The following is a 21,309-nucleotide window of genomic DNA, read 5'->3' as shown; positions in this document are numbered from 1 at the left end:
GGCAGGCGCCGAGGGGCGGGTGGAGGGGGCGCGGGGCCGAGGCCGGCAGGTCCTGGGGCTGAGGAACCCCCTCGGGTAAAGGTCGGAGGAGCTGTGCGAGAAAATACGGATTATTCCAGATAAAAAATGGCGCGGATAAAAATAAACGGTGTTAATTGAAGGAAAGGTACCGCTGCCCAGACTGTCGCTTAAGACCCGTGTGTCTGGAGAGAGTCGGGGGTTCTATCCAGCTATGCCACCTAACTAATTCGAAGTATAATATTAATTATTTTCCAGTTAATTATCGTGTTTCTATGTACAATGTTACCTGTTGTATACGTTATGTAGCTAACGCTCTGTACGAGGTGGGTAACTATCCGCTCGTGCCTCCTCACAAACCCACCGCCGGACTAGGCGGCCCCGGTGCTGTGAGGAGAGCTCAGATCCCAGGAGTCACCCGAGGGACCGGGCTCCCGCCCGCGTGGAGAGGGGCTTCTGCTGGAGCGGGAAGTTCGCTTTTGCCGCTGTGCGTGACAAAAGGGTAAACAACAGGAAAGACTCCAGAGGAAAGAGCAACAAGACAGGGAAATGGGAGAAGGCTGAAGAAACTGGGCTTGTTTAGTCTGGAGATAGAATAGCAAAGCAGAGGAAATAGCGGTTTGTATTAACAAAAATGAGGATTTTTATTTTTTCTGTGTGCGTGTGTGTGTGTGTTCTCAGTGGGAAGGTTGGGAAGGAACTGACTTTGCAGGGAGGCTCTCTTGCTAACCAGAGGTGGAACAGGCAGCAGGCAATCTTCTAAACCCAGTTTAATTTTTTCTTTTAATAGCCGAGGTAAATATTTGTCACAGATTGTCCTAGCTGGTTCTGAGCATCTCAAATATTCTTTTCTGTCTATGGTTTTGTGCGTCTGCCAGATGTACCTAAAGAAAAATCAGACATATGTATGCAAACACATAACAAATATGGACTGGCTAATTAAATGTCTTACATATTTAAAAATCTTTTGATAAACAACAGCATTTGTTAAGATTAAAGGTGTAGATTTAAAAAACCCCTCAATAATATTTAACATATTGACGAGGTTTAAGAGGTGAAGGAGTTGTTTTTTGAAACAAGAACGACAGCTTTAACATCTCTAAATGCTCACCGGGAACTAGATATTTCCATAAATTTAAATTAATTGTGGCTGGGCCGAGTGCTGGCAAACAAGCATGTGTTTTCCGCCTGACCTGCCTCGTAGGTGAGTATTACCTGCTCCTCCAGCCGGCTGGACCAGCAGCTGCCTGCCGCCTGGGCGGGAGGGATAGGATGTCTGCGGTGACACCATGATGCTGTGTCCAGAGAGCGTATTAACAAGTTCTCATGTTTATCTTTCTCATCACAGCTCATTCAATGAAACCAATACCTGCTGGCGGCACGTTTGTGGTCCTGGCTATACAAGGACTGCACAGCCATATGATATTTAACGTGATAGAGCAGAACAGGCTTCACTCGTGCTAACAGGGGAACTTGTCTTGGAGACCTGCGGGTGGAAGTCGCTGGAAATCAAGAGGACCAGGGCGGCCCTCAGTCCCATCTCGCACCTCTGAAAATTGGAGCTACCTTTGCCTGGGAGCTCGCCCAAAACCGACAGATTTGCCCCGCGGGGCTCGGCTGCGTGAAGGGGTTTGTAGATGGAGCTCACGACCTTTCCTAGACCAAACCAAGAGGGTTTTTTTTCCTAAATTTTCGGCCCAAGAGAAGACAGCGCCCCGCCCGTGTCCCCCGCGGCCCGCCCCGAGGAGGGAGGAGCGGGGCCGCAGTGCGCGCTGGGGCTTGTAGTGCCGCGGCGGGGAAGCGGGGCCGGGGCGGGCCGGTTGCCGGGAGGCGGTTGCCGGGAGGCGGCGGGGCAGCGCCGCGCAGGCCGCCCGCCCGGGCTGCGCGGGTGAGGGGAGCGAGCGGGCCGCGCCGCGCCGGGGCTCCGAGCCCCGCGCAGGTACCGAGTGGTTCGCCGAGGGCCTCGGGGCGGGCCGTGCGCCGGGCCGTGCCCCGCGGCGGCGGGGGGCGCGCTGCCGCCGGGCGGGGAGGCCCGCGGGGCCCGGGCCCGGCCCCGCCGGTGCCACCTGCCTCCCGGAGGCGGGCGCGGGGCAGGGCAGCCGAGGGCAGAGGCGAGGCGAGGCGAGGCTGCCGCCCGGGCCGGGGAGCAGGGGTCCTCCCGGGCGGCCCGGGGAGGGCTCGGTGCGCCCGGAGCGGGCGGGAGGAAGGCGGAAACGGGCCGAAGGGGTGTGCGAGGGGAACAAAAGCGTTGGCGGGCCTTGGCCGGTGTGCTTGGCTCTGCTTTCGCTCCGGTGGCGATGGGCAGTGAGAGCCGCGTGGGCTCTTTTAAGGAAACAAGGCTGTAACGTCTTTTTCGGGTGGAAGCATTGGCGGCTGTTGATACAGGGGTGTGTCGAGGAGGAGGCTCAGGGAAGGGAGACGGCTTCCTCTCAGGCCCCTGAATATAAAGGCTGGTCTTGCTTTAATACCAGCTTAATTTTTTTTGCAATATTTACGATTGGTTGCAATTTTATTTATTGTGTTTTTTTTACAGTTGATAGCATCTATCTGATAGTCGTGGGGAGACCTTAAAGGTTTAATCTATGACGGAAATTGTTAAGGTTATCTGTAGTGTGTGTAGTTTTGTAAATCCTGATTATCTCAATGCTTGCTTGCTTCTCGGTGTACCTGTCGTCATCTTTTTCCGCTCATATATGCGGATTCTATTTTTATATGGGAAAAAAAGAACAGCTTTGCAGCTTTTGTTAATGGTAGGAAGACGAGAAACATAACTGAGTTTTCTAATGTTTAACTTGTTTCCCGGAATATAGTGATACAGAATTAGTTGTGATGTTGTTTTCCCTTAATGGTCTCGGAAGTACATGGAAGGGTAATGTTATTACTCTTTGCAGCTTAGTTAACATGAAGATGGAGGACTATGAAATATTCTGTAAGAAGCATCTTTCCAGAATCCAAGAAGAGGCAATAAAAAGAGAAACCTCTGTCACTGTTCAGCACAGAAATATCTCCCTCATTCAATTCCATGGCGTTCCTGTGCTTTCCCCTGTGGTAAGGTCTTTTTTTTTTTTTTTTTTTTTTTTTTTTTTCCTTTTTCTTTTCTTTTCTTCCCTGGTGTGCTAACTGTGCTATTGGCACGAGCTTTGATGTCCACATGTAATGATTCTGCTGAAGGTACAGCTCTGTGTCAGGTATCATCTGGCCTGCTGCTTAGTGTATTCTAAGCATTCTTAGCCTTAATTTTACAAAGTGAAGGGGTAAAATGTATTTTTTTTCACACTGACTACATTGGCTTTAATTTCTTGGAACTTCTTGTCTTCACAAGGGGAGTAAAAATGTTTGTGCTATTAAATAGATGAATGTTATTGCTGGGCTTAACTTCATGTAAAATCGTGTTGACATTCCAAATAGTGAACGTGTGAGTTCATTTAAAAGTGTCAAAAAAAAAAAGTGCACACATGAAATACTGAGATAGTTAAGCTTTTAAGTAAATTTCTTTTTTTGCACGTGTTTGCAGTTTCCTCTAATGTATTTCACAGGCTCATCAATTATGTTAAGTCATTCTATGCTTAATGCAAACAGAGCCAAGCAGAAGACTGTTGGTAGTTTGTGCAATAATGCAGCTGACTTCCTTGTTTCAGCGAGGGGAAGTATGAACGGAGAGACTTTCTAACAAAGATGTCCAAAAATCATGATACAGATATACATTGGAGACTAAATGATATATTGTAATATTTTTCATTTCAGGGTGGATATTTTAAGGTTTCATAGAAGAAATGCATAATTTGACTTGAGACTATCTAATTTTGTAGAACTTTGTGAAACCAATTTTTGTAGATGTAGCTTTGTAGATCTAGTTTTGACTTTTATCCAAACTACATATTCTAAAGTAGTAACTCAGAAGATTTTCAGATTCTGATTGTCAAAATGATCTAGAAGACTGCTTGCATACATTTCTGCCTTGTTGTGAAATTCACCTATGATTCAAGAGGGCAAGTGCAAGCTAGTTCTTCATAGAGCTTAATAGTTTGAGTACGGGTAGGAAGATTGGTCACAGAGGGCTCTACAGGATGCCCAAACCTCCCATCTCCATAGGGGCCTGAGAAAGACCTGCCCTGCAGTCTGAGTCCTGTGTCATTTGAAATTGGTACTGTAGCATGTAATGTTCATGCAGTTTTTTTCTAAATGACCTTTTACATTCATGTTTATTTGCATGTGTGCCTAGAAGGCATTTTGTGCACCTTCCATTAAAAGAAAAGTATAATTGGTTAAAAAGAAGCTGGCATTTAAAATGCGCGGAAAGTCTTAACTTAGGTGATTGTTGTTCTTCTATTGTTTTGTTCTGTTGTTTTTCTTTCTAATTTACTTCTGTAATTCTGTACTGAAATCTGCATTTAGTGATATAAACCATGTTTCTTACACTCTTTTTTGTAGCTTAACCTTGAAAAGAAAAAGGAAATACAGCAATATAAGCAGAAAGCACTGGACCTAGAGACCTGGAGACAGAACTCCCGGAAAAGAGCTTTATTGAATCGTGTTCAGGAGATTCTAGAAAATGTTCAGGTAGTGTTAGTCCAAAGTCTTCTTATAGCTTTACAGAAAACCTCTGCTTATAGACATTTTGAGAAAGTGCTGGGGTTTAAGTATTCACCAGTATAAACGTGAAATTAATAGCAGGTAACTCTGTAGAACCAGCACTTGCTAGTGTTTCATGCTATGTGACCTGATAATTGATTATTTATTGATAGTATCTACGTTCGTTGTAATGCATGGGACTTGCTTTTCACTGCTTGTTTTGGTATATGCAAAAGACAGACCTCACCAGGTGGGTGACTGTTGCTGTTGTAACAGTGTTTGAAACAACTAGATTGTAAAAACAAATGAACAAAACCCCCAGTGGTAGAGCAACTGGTTTGCTTTATTTGCAAGCTTATAGTTTAGTCAGAAAATGATCTATATTCAACCTTATGCTTACAGAATTAAAATTACCTTCGCAACAACTTGTGTTCTGTTGTGAGCTTTATAATTTTACTGCAAATATTTTGTTTTCTTTGCTGCTTCAATGGTGAATTTAGTAGAGGTTTAAATGGAAAAGACTATTAAATACATGTAATCAAGCAGTATTATTTGTCTTTGAAACAGTTGTAATACAGTCTTTAAATTAACCTGTTGCTTAAACAAGTACAGTTAACACTGAATTTGTTGAGTTACTAAGGTGGCAAACAAAACTTACTAGTTTGCACTGTTTACTGGAGTGTACGTGGCAACAGTCATCTGGCTTGGGATTTGAAGAGCAGACGAGGAACAAAAGTTCAATACAAAAATAAGTTAGCTTTTTTATTTTTTCAAAGGTGTCCCCTTGATAATTGAGTTGCAACACATAGGATAACCTATAGGATAATTGTAGTGTGAAAATCCTTTTAAACAAATGCTGGCTAGAAGTAGCATGTAATTCTTGCTTAAATAAAGTTGGTTTTCCAAGTACTTGACAAATGAAAACTCGTATTTAATTGTCTCTGGATTAATAAAAAAATGAACAAATTATTTTATAGTTCCACTATTTTTATTAGGAATTATGTTGATTTGTTCTTAGTTGTCTATAGATAAGTCTATTTTTCATGCTGAAATTTTGCAATTACATTTCTTATTTAATGTCAGTGTTTTTTAATATTTTAAGAGGAATCTTGCAAGATAATTTGAAGCCATAAAATTATTTGAATATATCCAAATGACCTTATGAAGAAAAGAGCATCTTTGCATTCAGATACTTGGTATGAGTAAAATTCTGAGTGGACCATTATTCAAATTTATATTTTAATTCCAATAATCTCCTTCTCATTGCAAAGAGCTCTGTATTGTAGGAAATTGGTAACAGTCAAACTGAAAATTTTTATTGGTTTTAAGGTGGTAGCATTCTTTTTTTTTAAAGTCAGGTGAAGCTTGCAGAAATCTGAGAATCTGAGATTTCATTGAAAATGCGTGATTTTTTTTTTTTTTTTCAATTGTTATTTGCAGATCAGGAGAGGACCTAGCGTGAGTGATGTGAACGCACAGGAGGCTGAGAATAATTGCCCTGATTCAGATTCAAAAGCTTCGACTGACTTCACAGCTCTATCAGATGTCAATGTGGCGTGTTCTCCTGAAAGGCATGGTTCCACAGAGCTTGAAAAGACACCAGAACTTACGCCATCAGATACTACTGGGCAGATGACATCCACTGTGACAGAAGTAGTTAAAGCAGCAGAAGAAAATGTTTTTTCAAAGCAAAACGAGAATTGCATCTCAAAAGACGTACCTTGTCCAAGGGCTGCGTCTCCTGACAACATGCATAATAAGCTTGCGTCACATGCTTTGCAAAAGAAAGAGGGACTAGGAGGGTTGCCATCAGATGAGGAAGTCCAAGATCCATACGTAATGAGTCTTCAGAACCTGATGAAGAAATCTAGGGAGTACATAGAGAAAGAGCAAACCAAACGTGGCTCAAAAAGTAATTCAAAGAGGAGTATGAGTGAAAGTCATTCAGATAAAGAAAATGATGGTGTTAAAACAACTGACCCTGTGAAAGAAAGAGGAAAGCTTACCGGCAGAAGTTGCACCACTCCGACACTTGATAAACCCAGTCTTAATAAATCAAATACCCTTCTCCAAGGTGCCTCTACTCATACAAATAACACAAGTATGTCCGCTTTATCCAGTTTTTCTAAAGTGGACATACCTATGAGAGTTGGAACACCCCCATTGGTGGATTCGGATTCAGATGAAGAATTTAAAAAGACTTCTATGTTTGATCGTGACAGTAGCATTGTCAGGAGCCTCACGGGCTCTTACGCCAAATTGCCAAGCCCAGAGCCAAGCATGAGCCCTAAAATGCACCGAAGGCGCCCAAGACCTTTATCAATGGGACACATCGTTATAAATAACCCTGTGAATGCTTACGAGTTAAGTCCTAAAGGCAAGGGTAGAGCGATGGATTTAATCATGCAAGATATTGCAGATAAAAATAATGTGTCTGAATCAGTGCCAAAGTTCATGGTGGACTTCACTATGGTTTGCCCTGGCAGAGTTCCCGGTGTCAACAGGAATTCTTCAGGCCCTTGTGATGGGTTGGGGGTGGGCAAACCGAATCGCCATTCCTTTGGGCACTTGGAAGGCAAAGGAACGTTGTTGGCTGCAGTGGAAGGACAGGTAGTGATGGACAGCAGAGGGCCATATAAGGTAGAGACTAGTACTAATACTGTAGCTCCAAAATTGAATGACCCATTTGCCATCAGTCAGTCTACAGTAGCACAGAAGCACCTACCTGTGAATGAAACCAAACCGTCTAGTTTGCTAGAAAATACTAAATGTAATTCTCCAGTAGAACTCAATAAATCTTACGATGTAGAAGACCCGTCCCCGCTACTAATGCAGAGCAAGAATATGCGACAGCAGATGGACACTCCAAGTGTTTCCCCAGCAAGCGAGCAGTTTCTAGAAAATAGTTTTGAAAAGGTAAAACGTAGACTTGATTTGGACACCGACAACTGCCAAAAAGAAAATGGTCCCTGTGTTCTAACAGGAATGGAAGAACAAGAGAAGCAGTGGTTGCAAGAACAGAAATACCCCGTGACATCAGTTTACATTACCAAGAATGCAGCCCCTGATAGTATGGCAAAAGGTAAAAGATTTCCTGTAGTTGAGGGTTTTTCTTAAACTTAGTTCTCAGTTTATAATCTATTAGAAAAAACCACAATGATTGTTAGTCACTGGTGTTTCTAAGTATGTATATATATCAAAAGGCTAAAATTTTATTGAGTGTAAATTATCTTTTTTTCAGTAATCTCATTATTTAATTTTTAATTAATGACAAATTCTGAAATTCAACTTGCTACTTGAGCCATTTTTAACTGCTAAGAATGGAGTAATTGCTGTCTTAGAAGTCACTTGGAGTCAGAAGTCTTATAACAGTTATTTGTAACAAATATGTGATTAAACAATTTATGAGGAAACATCAGCTAAAACATTGTGTATCAGTTCTGTGAATTCCGTATTTATGCTCAAGGGTATCATTTGACAGCACAAATATTAAATTTCCCATTTGAATGTAGAAACTGGAGTTTAGTTTTACTAAGAAAATTATGTTTTATTCCATGAAGTCTAAATAAGACTACTGAAAGAAAAGATAGCCTATGTAAATTAAAAGAAAATACCTTTTAATGGGTTGCATATCACTATGTTGGTATTGTCTTCGAATTCAAGACTGTATTACATCTGTATGTGTCTACCAAGTCAAGCTGAAGTGGCATAAATAATTCTAATTCACTCAAGCAAGTGTACATATACTATTCTTAGAGCTAGATTTTTTGTGTTCTTATTTTAATACTGGCTCAGTTGGTGTTACTGCTGTTCCATTCACATGCTTATCCCACAAATATGAACATGCATATATTTTGAAGGACTGTAGTAACTGATGAGGTTCTTAGCAATACATAACGGAAACCTGATGTCAAAGATATATTGTACTTTTTTACTGATTATGCAAATTACTCCTGTTAAATGCATGTATGTCTGTGGCAAAGATCATATAGAAATCATTTAATACTTGATTCTCTGTAATGTATCTCCTCAGAAGATATTTTAAAAACTAAAATGTTGGCCTTTGAAGAAATGAGGAAGAGACTTGAAGAACAGCATGCACAACAGCTGTCGATTCTGATAGCTGAACAAGAGAGAGAACAGGAGAAATTGCAAAAGGTAAGGTAAAAAGAGGAAAAATTCTAAGCAAAGGGCATGTGTGTTGTATTGCAGTTTGTCAGGATGCAGTTGGTTTTAAAATGTATATCCTATTGTTTTGCAGAGTTAGAAAAGTAGTCTTATAGTTGATTCTTTCTTTTGTAGGAACTGGAAGAGCAGGAGAGAAAGTTGAAAGGAAAGAAGGTTGCTACAACGGAAATAGAAATTTCTAAAGTGAATATTAACAGTAGGATGGAGTTGGAGTGGAGGAAAAAAAGCGAAAGTGGCTTGCTGGAAAGTGTGCAGTCTCAGCTGGAGACAGTCCATAATGCAAACTCCACCAGCATTGGTAAAACTGAGAGGGTAGAATATAGATTAAATGTGATACATTTCGCTCTACAGTACTTGACTGGACCAGCTGCCCCATTGTATCGATAAATGCAGTGTTCCTGTCCTCGGGCACTTGTTGGTCAGGATATGCAGACAGCTGTTGCCTTCAGCTGTTGACAGCATATATAAAACAAATTCTGTGTTGCATCTTTGTCTAGCTGGCATTTAGCACAGTTTCAGCTATCCTTGTACTGTTCCATGTATCGCGTTTGTTATAGAATTGTTATAGGGCATATTTGAGGAAAACAAGCTAAGAGTAAACTCGTTTGATCAAGGATGAGGATGTGGATTTGCATCACGTCACAGAAGGTTCATCCTCATACGTAGCTGCACAGCAGCGGGCCAGGTGTTCTTGTTTGTGCAGGAGGATTAGAGGGGCTACGCCAAGGAGTCTCAACTGCAAGGAAGTACACCTATAGCTGATGGAACACCTCTCACCTGTTCCAGAACATTATGAAATGTTTTGGTTTGTCTTCTGTTTGGCAAATTTTGCTAGGAAGTGAATCGGAAATATTCAGATTGCTTCTTGACTCTAATCGACCTCGTAAACAAAGCTGCTGTCTCTGAGCTGAGTGTATGCACACACATGGTCATTACTTTATGGAAAAGTGTGTGTTGAACTGTACATTCTGCTTTACACACAGGTTTTACTACACCTAACACCTTTGCTTCAACAAGTGAAACTTCATTCTTTCTCTGGGGACCATCAGGTAGTGGAGTTATAAAAACCTCAGTATCTAGGCCAAGTAACAGGATCAAAACTAGGTGGACTCAGGTAAGGAAAAAAAACAGATTTATTTATAGCTTAAAGCCCTCTAGTTTTTGTAAGACACTGTTAACTTGATAATAGCTGTGCAGTAATAAATCTCACAGAAAAGTTTAGTATCCCTTCCTATATTGACTTCGATTACACGAGAGAACTGTGTATAGGATATTTTTCTAGTTGTTCATATATGCAAAATAATTCTATAACAATATATTGCTTTTGCTAAGTTAGTATTATGGTGGATACTTCTGGCCTAGCCAAAACCTTTATCAACAGCTTGTTTCTTACCTGAAAACTTACGTCACATGATTGAAGTTATTTGAGCAATAATTCGTAAGTCTTGCTTTTTTATCGAATGCTTAGAAAACGCTTCTTTTCTTTTAAGGTTTTCAGTCCAGAGATACAAATGAAGTTCGATAAGATCACTGCTGTGGCAAAGGGTTTTCTCACTCGTAGACTCCTGCAGACAGAAAAACTGAAACATCTTAAGCAAACTGTAAAAGTAAGATTAGCATTTTTACATTATGCAGCTTGTCCTCCTGTTTGTTTGTGTTCCTATCTTCAATTGACAGGTAAAATCATGCATTTTCTGCTTTCAGAAGAATTTGGGAATGTCTGTCACGTGAACATGTTTGAGTGTTGCGTTGCTTAGAGTCATAAGGTCCAAGTCAAACAAAGAATATATGTCCTATGCGTACAGTTTGCAATGATTGCTTTCTTGTGAAGGATTATGCTTGGTGCTTAATCTTATTTTTCTGCCTTACCCAGGATACTATGGAGTTCATAAAAAATTTTCAGTCTGAAGCCCCGTTAAAAAGAGGAAGTGTTTCAGCACAAGATGCATCCCTTCATGAAAGAGTAATGGCTCAGGTGACACAATTTAAACCTTTTTTTTTTTTTTCCTAGCTATTCTGCTTTTGTGGTGTAAATACCTAAAATCTTCACAGTGACTTTGTTTAAAGTACAAATTTTAAATTATGGCTGTGAAGAGAAGATTCCATTTTTGTGCTGACACATTAAGAGAGATTTCAAAATTATCTTTTCAAGTGCTTTGTTTAGATTGAAAGTGAGAAGAGCTTGATGATCAAAAGTGTGGGAATGTTGACTGAATATTTCATTAAAATTTTAATTATTCTTTGCAGCTGCGAGCTGCTCTGTATGACATCCATGACATCTTTTTTGCAATGGAGGCATCGGAAAGAATGAATATTCTGCGTCATGATCGAGAAGTTCGTAAAGAGAAGATGCTCAGGCAAATGGTGTGTTATATTCAAGATAATGTAAACTGTTTTAAGACTTTAAGTACTGAATCATTTTGCTTTTAAGAGATTATTCCTCACCCAGTAAAAAGTTTTTTAAATCTGAATTGTTGTTTAATTATGCTTCTGTAGGTAACTTGAAGTAAAAAAAAAAAAGGGGGTCAGTGCAGTAGCAGATTATTATGTTGAAACTTTTAATGTGTAGATGTATAAAAATTACAGTGAAAAACACAGTGAAAGTAATAACAAAAAGTCCATAGCAAGAATTTGTTATGGCACACAAACTTTTTAAATCTGGTAATATAAGGAAGATCCTTTAATTTTAAAAAAGAAAAAAACCCCTTTAATTTAGCCTGAATGTGAACTTAGTACTGAAAACACTGTTGGTTTTGTTGTTTGGGTTTTTGTTTAATTTTATTTCTTTGAATACAGGCAGGTCAGATCAGGTTAAGCTCAAAGAGAGCAGGAACTAGAGTTATTGTCAGTTCTTTTGCTTTTTTAGGATAAAGTAAAGAGCCCAAGAGAGAGAGCAACACTTTCAACAGCTACGCAGAAATCTCTGGACAGGAAAAAGTACATGAAGTATGTGCGGTTCTCTGTTTGTGGTGGTGGGGTGTGGGGTGCAAGAGGATGAGTAGGAGGCTTTGGAAATAGTGAAAAAGAAGTTTTTGGAGTAAGAGGTTCTTTGCAAACTAATGTTTCTCCTAGCAAGAATGAATAAGAAACAGTCTTTGGGTGTGTGGTGTCTTAGTAATAGTAGTTCGCTCTTACTTTTAAGAGACTTCTTGTTTGAATGGGAGAAGAATGTTTGTTCTAAGTTGTGCATTTATGCTATATTCCAGTGGTGAGCACTTAGTTTATGGTTGATTCTGTAAATTGTAAAAAGTGCTCTAAGTTATTTTATCAGTCTTTCTAAAGTGCCTAGCAATAGAGGTACTTGATAGAGTATCTCTGGCAAAGTTTGGGGGGCGATGGTAGCAGGCATTATCCTGCAATACAGTGGACTGAACAGTTGTGCTACACTTGCTCATGAGTAAAAAGTGATAATCTGTAGTACTGCTCTGGCAGTATTACATGTAGATGAAGATCTTGTTGTAGGTATTCTCTTACTGTTTCTGCTTCAGACCTAGATGATGGTTTTATAATTTAAATGTGTTTCAATACTTCTATTTCTCTAGGGCTTCAGAAATGGGAATGCCAAGTAAAAAAATAATCATAAAACAAAAAACTCCTGAAAGCCGGTGAGTGAAGATTACTTGTATTAGGATGCTTTTAAAGAACTGTCTTACAATGACAGATTCTTTGATCTGTGTTGCTGGTTTTGCATCAGTCAGCTCAATTCCTGTCACTGTTATGATGGACAGTAATGAAATCTGATTTAGCATGGTCTGAGAAGGGGTTTTATTAGCTCATTAGAAGTTAGAAAAGATTTATTTTCTTCAGTCAGTTCTGAAATGTTATCTTCAGAAATTTTTTATTTATGGCTTTAAATCTCTGTGCTCAAGGTTTTTCACTGAGATGCGCTATTAGTATCTCTTAAGCTTCAGTTTGACACTACTACTTTTCTTAATACCCTTTACTTTGCAATATAATTATTGATATGTTTATCATTAGGAAGCTGTCAGGAGTGGCTTTCTGTTGTGAGGAAAAGTTCTTGCTTCTAGATTGTGTGATTGTTTGCTTAGATCACAGAATTACAGTGTTCAATACTTGCTGTTCAGGAAGACAACAGCCCCTCTCTTATGAGACCTATCTGCACCTTTTTCTAGTATAAAAAGTCAGATACCTGGCATCCTTTAAAGACAATTTTTATGCCATCCTTAGCCAAAAGCTCTGAAGACGTGCTGTCTACTAATACAGTTCGGTCTTCAATGACTAGTTGAAGTGATTCAGTCCTTTTTTCCTGCATGTTCTTATCAATGACTAGGAACCCAAGGCACTGCTGAGTGAGTTTTACCTGTGCACTTCTTTGTTTCTTTGTTTTAAATAGCGGAAGTAGTAATCCTATTCTGGAATTTTAATTCCTGCCACTTTTGCCTACGTGTCATCTGCATTACAGAACCTGTTAGCATTTCTGAAATTTGTTATGTGAAACATGATGCATAATTCAGTATTCCTTGTGAGTTGTTTTTTTTCTAAAAGAAGGGAAAAATTGCTAATAAAAGTTTGTGTTTTAACAGCGTACTTCAACCAAATCAAGGACAGAATGCCCCAGTTCATAGACTGCTTTGCAGACAAGGGTAAGGGCACAACGTGTTTAAAGCCTAAAGATGAAAGTAAATGCAAAATGCAAGAGCACAGTGATTTCTGAATAATATTTACACATACTGGTGCAACTGTTGTTCAAAGTAAAAATAATTACTTCTCACAGTATTTTGAGAGAGTGATGAAGCTTTGTTTTACCTTATACTGCAAGAAAATATTTAGTGTTCTCATCCTCTTGTGTATTGTCTCCATTTACACTGTTCCAACATTTGTATTTGTAACATTCATTCCATGAAGCTTTGCTTCCACTTAATGAAATATATAATTTTTATATGTAGACTGTAATGCCACAGTATCTGAACTGAATCAGTTTCTTGAATAGAGTTTTAAAAATCTGTTCATGGGGAGATGTTCTCCTATTTAATGTATCTACATAAGCCATAATAATGTCAATAGGAATTGTACACATGCTTAGGAGGCGGCTCTGTGGGACACTGTAAAAATGTTTTTGTGCCAAACACAGTTTGATAGTGTCTTTATATTTTTGGATACAGCCTTTCAACTTTGTTGCAAGTGACTTATTAACTCTTTTATATTTAATTAGAACCCCTAAGACCTCAATGAAGGGGGTTGAGCAAAATAGAAAGAAGGCCTCAGAGAGCAGAGTGTCTAACAAGGCTGTTTCAGGTGTGTAGAAAATTGGTGCTTGGATCTTATAGTAAATAAGTTACTAGTGTCTAGAAAAAGTAAATGGGCGATATATTGTTTTCCTTTTCTTGTGCGCCTGCTTTGCTATGTGTTAAATCTAACCTATCTTCAAACAAACATGTGCTGGTAACTTAACCATCCACTTTCAAGTTCTATAAACATAGTATATAGAATATACTGCACAGCTCATTTGCTTTCGCTCACGAGATGCCCAGTCATAAAAAAATTTGCCAGATATATTCACTGTAACTGTTTGAGAAGCTAATAGTAGTCAAAATAGACTTGGATTAGAATCTTAATGTCATTTGATTCTTAGTTCTGTACACATGTGTAACTTGTCTTCAACATGAAGCCTATTTGAAAGGACAGGAAGGACAGTTTCAGACTTATCAGTGGGCGTTCAGTCATCATACAGTCCTAAAATACTGTATATTACTGTAGCATCCTACAGAATGTTTGAGTCTTAATGACTCAATTTTAAAAGTGGGGTATTCCTGTACTTACATACAGGGATTACTGATTGGTTACCTTTTATTAAAAAGGTTTGGTAACAGTGCCAAACGTCTCAGTTTTCAGCCTGTTCAGGCATGAAGGGAATAAAACACTATGAAACATCTTACACAATTTCCATTTTTTTAATTGGATTTTAAATTTCTTAAGTGACAAGCCTTAATTTATCAAAAGGTAAAGTGATCTATAGATTTTAAAACTGTTTAAGATCTTAATTACACTTTGTTCTTAAAGGAGAGTTCCACAAGTCAAGTATAAAAATTGGGCATTTTGGGGCTTAATAAGGCAAATTTGTAATGTAGTAGGATTTCAACTGTTTTCCACAGTGATCTGAATTACCTTTATGTATTAAGTATCAAAGCTTTCCTATAAGGGAAAATCTTACTTATGACTGCCCTGGAGCAATGCTGGCAGAGAGTATCTGTGAGTTCTAGTGTAGTGTGTACACTGTTTAAATGTGATGTTTTCCCAGAGTATTTGGTCTTTTCTTAGTACTTTGTGAAGCCAGGAGAAGTGGCCATAGAAGGACGTATAGTAAGAAATTATGCATACACTTCTGTAGCATTTCAGTTTGAAAAAGGAAGAAAAAAAGGAGAAAATAAAAAAAACAAATGATGAGATTACAACCAAGGTTTGTTAATTTATTTTTCTGTTGCAAATGCTCCTGGCAGTGCTGTCACCACTAAAGTAGAGCAAGGCAGTTCTGTTGCACACACTGCCAGTACAGAAAAATTAGCAAAGGTAGTAAATAATTTCTCTGAAACATGAAGAAGAAAATAAAGTAAGCAATATAATTTTAGCAACCAGAGGTAGCCATTAAGGCAAGTTTTCATCTGCAAGTTTGCAAAAATGTGTCTGGTATTAACTAGTAAATGAGAGTGCTGAAGAACAGGGACAACAAAACAATCAAGACCTCTATGAGTTACAGTATGACAGAGGTTGTAAAAGAGTAGTAGTGTAAGGGTGGTATCAGTGTCAAGTTTAGTAGCGATTTGAGATTTGGATGCCATCCCCAATCTCGTATAATTCATTCTCAGGTCAGCTCATAATGATCTACAGTGTTTTTTTACATTTGCGTCTGGCATCAGACATCCAATTAAAGCATTCTTTCTTACTCTTCTGTGTTGGCGGCATGTGCTGCTCTGCTAAGTAAGTCCCTGAGTTTATCTTAGTCATAATTATCTAAGTCGTGACAGTTGATACTTGGCAATGAAAAGAATCCTTTGGGATATATCTCTAAATTTCTCTTTGCCTTTCCTTACTGCTATTTGTTGAATATCTGGAAAGCTATTTAATGCCTTCTATAGTGGCCTTCTTGGAACTTAAAGCAGACGTGGCTAATCAGTTGTATGCTCCCTAGTTCTTGTTGCACAACATAAACTCATTTAGTGTTTGGATGTGTCACGTTCCCATGGCATAATACCAATACTTCCATGTGCTCCTTTATAAATAGGTTAGACTACTTGTACTAAATTAATAGAAATGCTTTCTGAAATTATTAGATGAGGAACACATCGCATGAAAGAGGTAATCTGCATGATTTTGCAATAACAAAACTTAAGTTGAATACATTTAAATAGAACACGGTTTTCTTTATATATGAATAAAATGTGAATAGGGAAAGGCTTGGCAGTATGTTGAATAGGGGTTTTTTGTTAATAATTTTTTTAAAATATGGGTTTTTTTTGAAGTAATAAAAGTGTCATTTTCAAGAGAGATCCATGAAAGTCATCTGTAGTGAGGCAATAAATTCTGTCTGGGAAGGACCATAGACAGAGAAACTATAATCTCAAGTCAATTTGAAAAGAAAGTGTAAAAAGCCAAACAAATGCATATACTTCTCTTATTTTAGTAGAAGTTGTGCATGTCGGAAAAGAAAGACTGGTAGCAGTGGCTTGTTCTAGGCAATACAGAGATTTATTTATATCTGCAACTATACCAGTCTGCTGTACTCCTAACCCGTAATATTTTGGTTTAATTTCTTGTCTTCATTCATCCCTGACTCCCAGTTAAATTGTGCTTATTAGAGGGGCGAAAGGGAAGGGTGAAGGGATGTAGTAGAATACAGCTATTATAAATACGTTCAAATTAGACATGAGACAAACCCTCAGAAGAAAACAATAACGTACTCATCCAACTTTCCTTTTTCTTTCTTTCTTTTTTTTCCCCATTCTTCTAATTGTTGTTTTAAATTCTGTCTGCAAAGTGCTTCGTAGCTTTAATACTTCTCTGATTGATTGTTGCCATTTTCTGGAAAGAAGTCATTCTGTTTAGGAATCAACTGGTGATCGTAAATTTAGTTTTTGTTGTTTTGTACTCCTTCAATCCAAAGTTCTGTGCTAAAGTACAAACTGATAGATCCATAAAGAGTCTTATCTGATGATTTTTTTTTATTATTATTATTATTTTAAATAGGACCAAGGTAGTCAGTCAGTAGCCTACAAGCTATGCCAGGCAAGGCATTTAATGTGGTCTGATTGTATTAGAAAGAAGGTGCTTGAGATCAGGCTGCTGCTACAACTAGACATGTTCATCTCCTTTGTTTCTGGCCAGTCTGAGTAAGTGTTGTGGAAAAGAAATGTGGGGCATGAGGCACATCGAGTATTTGGGTGGCAGCAGCACTTGGCCAAGCGTGGTCTTTCCCACGTGCCTGTCCAGCCTGAGCAGGGCGCAGATGGCCCGTGTGACGTGGTGTGCGCTGTGAACTGCGCCAGCATTCAAGCCAGCACTTCAGGAAGGCGTCAGACTTGCTGTGTGTGAGTAGCAGGTCAATTGTGTGACACAGGAGAGAGGCCTCCTGTAATTGCTCCCCCTGGCACTGAGAAAGGTTGGGTGATAATTGTATTCAGAAGGACTGTAACTCTTTTTAATAAAATTTGGCCTCTTCAAACCTAGTGCTGGGTTTTTTACACTTCCCTATACTGCCCTATTGCGTATGTGAGATTTTTATATGACTTGTGCACTTGAGGAGAATTAAGAGGTTGTGTTAAATCACTAATAAAGCATCATGCCTGTCAGCCTGGTTGTTTGTCCTACAAGATCACAGGTGAGCTGAAGAGTACAGCACTGGAGAGTGCTGGGCCAGCGAGAATGCCTTTTTGTATAGTGGGAAACAGTGTTCAGATGTGAGGGATCCTGCTGTGGTAAGGTCTCTGGGGGCATTTCCAAAGCTGCTTTGCACTGTGCTGAACGTAGCCCGTGGACACCTGTAAGTAACTGCTGCAACTCTGACAAAGAGTAACTGAAGAGCCTAAAAAGGACTGGCACTTTGAACTGTCACGTTCATTTAATTGCTTGCCGATTATTTCTCTTCCATGGCTGTCTTCCATTTCCACTGCTCTGCACCATGTGGTAAATGTTTGCTCACATTGCTGGACACTCTCGGTAACTGCCTGAACCTAACGAGTGCTGAGTTGCGCTACTTTTAGCGGCCTGCAGTGCTAAATCCTTATTACTGGAAGATACATGTGCTATGCATAGTATACTATGGTTTTCTAAATATACATGGAGAGATTTTTTTATTTGTTATTATTTTTATACTTGTGCAGCTTTCCTTTTACAAGGGCTCTGCCTGATGACGTTAATCATACTGCACTTTTAATTCTGCTTGTGTATATTGACATATGGAAACCTGCAGCTGTCTCTTCATTTATTAATGTGGCAGCTGGGGAAAAAGAAAGAGTTATCTTAAATACTTGACTTGTATTATATTTTTTTAATTATTAAATTCTTCTAATTGATAGTTTGTTTGAAAGTAGTACATGGCAGAGTTCCACTTATCAGTCATTTAATCTCTGTCTTGGTTATGTGACAGACTTATCTTTTAAAAACCTGGGAATTGTAGTTGTGGATGTTTTAGAGAAGCAGAAAAGAAGGTGGAATAGTTACTGAGGAAGGAAATACTATAAAATGTCATTACTTTCCAAACCTATAGGTACTTTTTGTAAGGCGTTTTGGGTGTAACATGAAAACTGTAATTTTAAAAGTAGCCAGTGAATATATGATATTGCTTAAAAAAAAATTGTCCTAAACTTTTTCAGCTATTTTTGTTGGATAATCCTGTTACAAAAAACAGTACTAATAATTGTAAAATGGTAATGTTTTTACTTCATTTTTAGGAGCATATGCAGGAAAAACCCAAAGAAAGAAGCCAAATGTTGTGACAATTTAAGAAGACAACACTCACTGGGATAAAATGGCTGGTTTTTAATTATGGCATTCTCAGCACTGATTCAAATATTGCATCTTCTATACGTATATGTATATTTAGAAATGATAAACATACTTTGCTATTTCCAGACAATGACACACTAATACAGTCATATTGAAGTAATAAAGGGCTGTGAAGCTCTAATACTTGTGGAAAAATTGCATGTTAAAATTTATTATATATTCCTACTACTGTGTACACGTAAGATTCATAATCTTGTTTATTTAAAGACAACCACAGGGCAACATTAAGTTAATTTGTGACTTTTTCACACTCTCTAATTCTTGTGTCTGACATACGCTTTTTGCATTACTTAAAACTGCAATTTCTGTGTATGCTTGCCACCATAAGTCGTGTGTATATATTTTTAGTTTCATACCATAAAGTTAAAGCAGTTAAGTAAGAAAAAAAAATTCAAACAAAACTGAGCTCTTACATCAGTGAATTTGTCGGCAGCCTTTTTGAATGTACTTTCTGTATGAATGAGATTACCTCAATTTAAATATTAATGGCCTAGAAGTTTTACATTTCTGCCGAGTTGGACAGACATGGATCCAGATTAACTGCTGGGCAGACAGACTATACCGAAATTGTGCATTTATATATGTGGTGGATCAAACACTGTGCTGAAAGAGTCCTTTATTTTTTCCTTGCTGCCTCCTGCATTTTTTTATGGGAACAACTTTTGGCCAAGATGAAGAGAAGTGTATGTTCTACAAAAATTTCAGAAGGCAAGATTTTAATTGTTTTACCATTTCAGACTTGCAAGTGATTGTCCATAATAATAATTCAGATATCTTATGTTTTGTTGATGACAGTTGCAATTTTTCTAAGCAGTTTCTCTTCTACCAGGATCTAAGAGGCCCTTGTACCAAAATCATGATTTCAGGGGAGGAAAGGGTAAATCCCTACCAAATCCCAGCAAACACACTCTTACATTTATGAAAATCTAACATTAAAAGATCATGCTCATATTTTGTCTTGGTCTTCATATTGGTGGATGTTATGCTTCAACTTGAGGGGAGCATAAGTCTGTAACTTCCGTCTTTTAATTATCTTGAGACATGATGTTAACATTCAAAGTCCAACAGAGAAAAGCTTGGCTCTCTTAAGTCTTTGCAGCGCTTACTGTTCTGCTCTGTAACAGTAGTAGTAGAGAACTGACTACCAGAATGTGAAAAGAGTAATATTTTGTTGCTTTCCCAGTATCAATACAATGCAACACCCTAATTTTGGAGGCTTTGTAACATGTTGACAGTGATGGAAGAGAAAAAAGACTGAGCAGAAGTTTCATTGTGTTAAATAGTCAGCATGAAAGAGGAACGTTAATGGTGGGATGAGGAGAGTATCTTCATGGGCAGTGATGAGGGAGTTGGCTTGCTTGCAGCACTAGTTTTGGCTTTTATCTATCACCAAGTCTGTCCTCTTCAGCTAGTGACATTGTTCAAATGTTTTATACCATGCAGTAAATGTTTTATACCATGCAGTAAGTTACCCAAATTACATACTTAGAAAATGGCGAAAATGCTGCCTGAACACCTTGAGGAATGATACTGCTCGGTGGTTCTTTACAGTGGTGTTTATTTGAAAGCTTGGGGGGGGCTCCCCTAATGGTGTAAATTTAAGAGTTTACACCAGTGGAGGACCTGCCTCCTCCATCCAAATGCTGTGGATCGTTACAGTTTCAGACAGAATACTGAAAATGCCTGAGGCAAGCTTCCCGCTCACCCAGTAGGCATCAAAGCTCTGTTTTGGTTCCCAACTTTCCTTAGGAGTGGAAAACATCCTAAGAGGGGAAAAATTTACAACGGCAAGAGTAACCTGTGTCACTGGTGACAAGATGTGCTGTTGATAATGCTAAAGGTTGATGTTTTTAAAGGAAGTTTTATGTGCCGTATTTATTATTAGCATAGGCAATATGTTGATGTAAAAATAGGTTTAGTTTAAGTGTTAGTAAAACTGCTTACCTCCTGTTCAGGTTTCACATCTAAACCTCTTTTACTTTAAGCATGCCTCCAATATGTGTAATAAAACATTGTAGCACAAGGTTTTTTTAACTTTCATGAGGCCTTTCTCTTGACAAGTGCCAGAATTTGGTTTTGTACTTGATGTTTTGTATTTATACATATTTATCTTTTTATTTTGTGTGGAACTGTATTACCATTATAAAAGTGTATTTATTTTTGTACTTTATTTCACATTCACCAGTCTTGCTTTTTACTTAAAACATACTGCACAATAAACTTTAAAAAGAACTGCACTTCTTTTATTTTTCTGGGTTGAAAATCACTCGATGTAAAACTAGGAAAAGGCAAATCCTATGGTGCAAGGCTTTCCGCCTCACAACTCGCTGCAGTTCGTACCGGTCAATAAGGGTCTTCCGACCCGTCCCTGAAAAGCTCCGGCTGTGGCGTTATGCCCGTGTAGTATTTTACACGAGGCTCCAAAAAAAGGCCTGGAGAGGAGCTTCCGCGGCCGCCCGGCTGCAGCTGGAGCCAGCCCGTCACCGATCGCCCCAAGGCCGCCGCTAACCG

The 21,309-nt window shown here is 38.8% G+C and overlaps 1 protein-coding gene across 7 annotated transcripts; it reads left to right on the top strand.

Moving 5' to 3' along the window:
* The first annotated feature begins 18 nt into the window (after positions 1-18).
* On the top strand, positions 19-21,030 carry CCP110 (centriolar coiled-coil protein 110). Of its 7 annotated transcripts, none has more exons than XM_030001425.2 (16): positions 19-636; positions 1,367-1,647; positions 2,910-3,066; positions 4,450-4,578; positions 6,031-7,672; positions 8,624-8,748; positions 8,893-9,076; positions 9,762-9,892; positions 10,269-10,385; positions 10,652-10,753; positions 11,026-11,142; positions 11,645-11,724; positions 12,321-12,383; positions 13,323-13,382; positions 13,952-14,034; positions 18,684-21,030. In XM_030001425.2, exons 3-16 carry the CDS (start codon positions 2,920-2,922, stop codon positions 18,734-18,736), a joined length of 3,033 nt encoding a protein of 1,010 aa, XP_029857285.1. In that variant the 5' UTR covers positions 19-636; positions 1,367-1,647; positions 2,910-2,919; the 3' UTR covers positions 18,737-21,030. The 7 variants fall into 7 exon arrangements, with proteins under 7 accessions (XP_029857285.1, XP_029857286.1, XP_029857288.1 ...); XM_030001426.2 differs by having other exon boundaries at positions 1,367-1,692; XM_030001428.2 differs by lacking the exons at positions 19-636; positions 1,367-1,647 and adding an exon at positions 1,825-1,906.
* Positions 21,031-21,309: the final 279 nt, after the last annotated feature.

Source organism: Aquila chrysaetos, chromosome 25 (genome assembly GCF_900496995.4).
Source record: "Aquila chrysaetos chrysaetos chromosome 25, bAquChr1.4, whole genome shotgun sequence".
Classification (NCBI taxonomy): domain Eukaryota; kingdom Metazoa; phylum Chordata; class Aves; order Accipitriformes; family Accipitridae; genus Aquila; species Aquila chrysaetos.
This window is presented reverse-complemented; position numbering and strand designations above follow the sequence as displayed.

Coding starts and splice junctions, on each gene's coding strand:
- CCP110 (XM_041120173.1), top strand. CDS start 2,848: ATGTTGTTTTCCCTTAATGGTCTCGGAAGTACATGGAAGGGTAATGTT. Junction 8,749..8,892: donor AACAGGAGAAATTGCAAAAG/GTAAGGTAAAAA, acceptor TTTCTTTTGTAG/GAACTGGAAGAGCAGGAGAG. Junction 12,384..13,322: donor CAAAAAACTCCTGAAAGCCG/GTGAGTGAAGAT, acceptor GTGTTTTAACAG/CGTACTTCAACCAAATCAAG.